General features: G+C 46.4%; 1 protein-coding gene across 1 annotated transcript; it reads right to left on the reverse strand.

The window, feature by feature from the left end:
• Positions 1 to 318: 318 nt before the first annotated feature.
• LOC137356320 (histone H2B 5-like) lies at positions 319 to 747 on the reverse strand. Its single transcript, XM_068022201.1, has one exon. The coding sequence runs from the start codon at positions 736 to 738 to the stop codon at positions 358 to 360; it is 381 nt and encodes a 126-aa protein (XP_067878302.1). The 5' UTR covers positions 739 to 747; the 3' UTR covers positions 319 to 357.
• Between the last annotated feature and the right edge of the window lie 489 nt (positions 748 to 1,236).

Genomic DNA, 1,236 nt, shown 5'->3' on the forward strand with positions numbered 1-1,236 from the left:
GTATAGATTTTCAGTGTCACGGGTTAGAGACTGAGGGTGCCTAAACCAACGAGGTTTCTTAACAATGTACTTATTCATAAAGATAGCCAAACTTCAACACGGCAACCAAGTAACTGAGAACATCTTTAAATCATGCGTTAAATCAGCTTTCATTTTCGAAATATAGCAAAGGGGCCGAATGAATCTGCATTAACCTGACCGGATTTAAACAGAGATTTACAACCGCCATCAAAAAGTTAATTAACATAAAAAGAATTCGATAATCATGATGATGTTGTAGCTTTTTCAGAGAAGTTGTGGGTGGCTCTTAAAAGAGCCTTTTTGTGTTTTGGGTGTGTTTCAGTACATTGCGGATATTTACTTGGAGCTGGTGTACTTGGTGACCGCCTTTGTACCTTCCGACACGGCGTGTTTGGCCAGCTCCCCGGGCAGCAGCAGGCGCACGGCGGTCTGGATCTCCCGGGAGCTGATGGTGCTGCGTTTGTTGTAATGGGCCAGGCGGGAAGCCTCACCCGCGATTCGCTCGAAAATATCATTCACAAACGAATTCATGATACTCATGGCCTTGGAGGAGATGCCGGTGTCCGGGTGAACCTGCTTCATCACTTTGTACACGTAGATGGAATAACTTTCTCTCCTGGATTTTCTCCGTTTCTTGGTGCCCTTTGTTGGCGCCTTCTTCAGAACTTTCTTGGCGCCCTTCTTGGAAGATGCTGCTGTTTTCTTCTCGTCAACCATGATCACGATCAACTTCAGACACAGAATAACAGAAATTTCGCTCCAAGCTCGCATTTTATAGACATCCCCAGAGACCTATGCTAATGAAGGATGGCAGAAGACGATGCTCATGATTGGCTGGTTTACAATGATGTCACTGCCTGATGTTGGGCGGCACAGTGGCGCAGTGGTTCGCACCGCAGCCTCACAGCTCCAGTGACCCGAGTTCAATTCCAGGCACTGCCTGTGTGGAGTTTGCAAGTTCTCCCTGTGTCTGCGTGGGTTTCCTCCGGATGCTCCGGTTTCCTCCCACATGCTGGTTGATAGGTTAATTGGCCATTATAAAAATAGGTGGGGATGTGGTAGGAATATGGAATTAGTGTAGAATTAGTATAAATGGGTGGTTGATGGTCGGCACAGACTCGGTGGGACGAAGGGCCTGTTTCAGTGCTGTATGTCTAAAACTAAAACGAAAGGCTAAATCTGTCTGATTGGATATCTAAAGTAACCTATCGCACT

Source organism: Heterodontus francisci, chromosome 45, assembly GCF_036365525.1.
Source record: "Heterodontus francisci isolate sHetFra1 chromosome 45, sHetFra1.hap1, whole genome shotgun sequence".
Classification (NCBI taxonomy): domain Eukaryota; kingdom Metazoa; phylum Chordata; class Chondrichthyes; order Heterodontiformes; family Heterodontidae; genus Heterodontus; species Heterodontus francisci.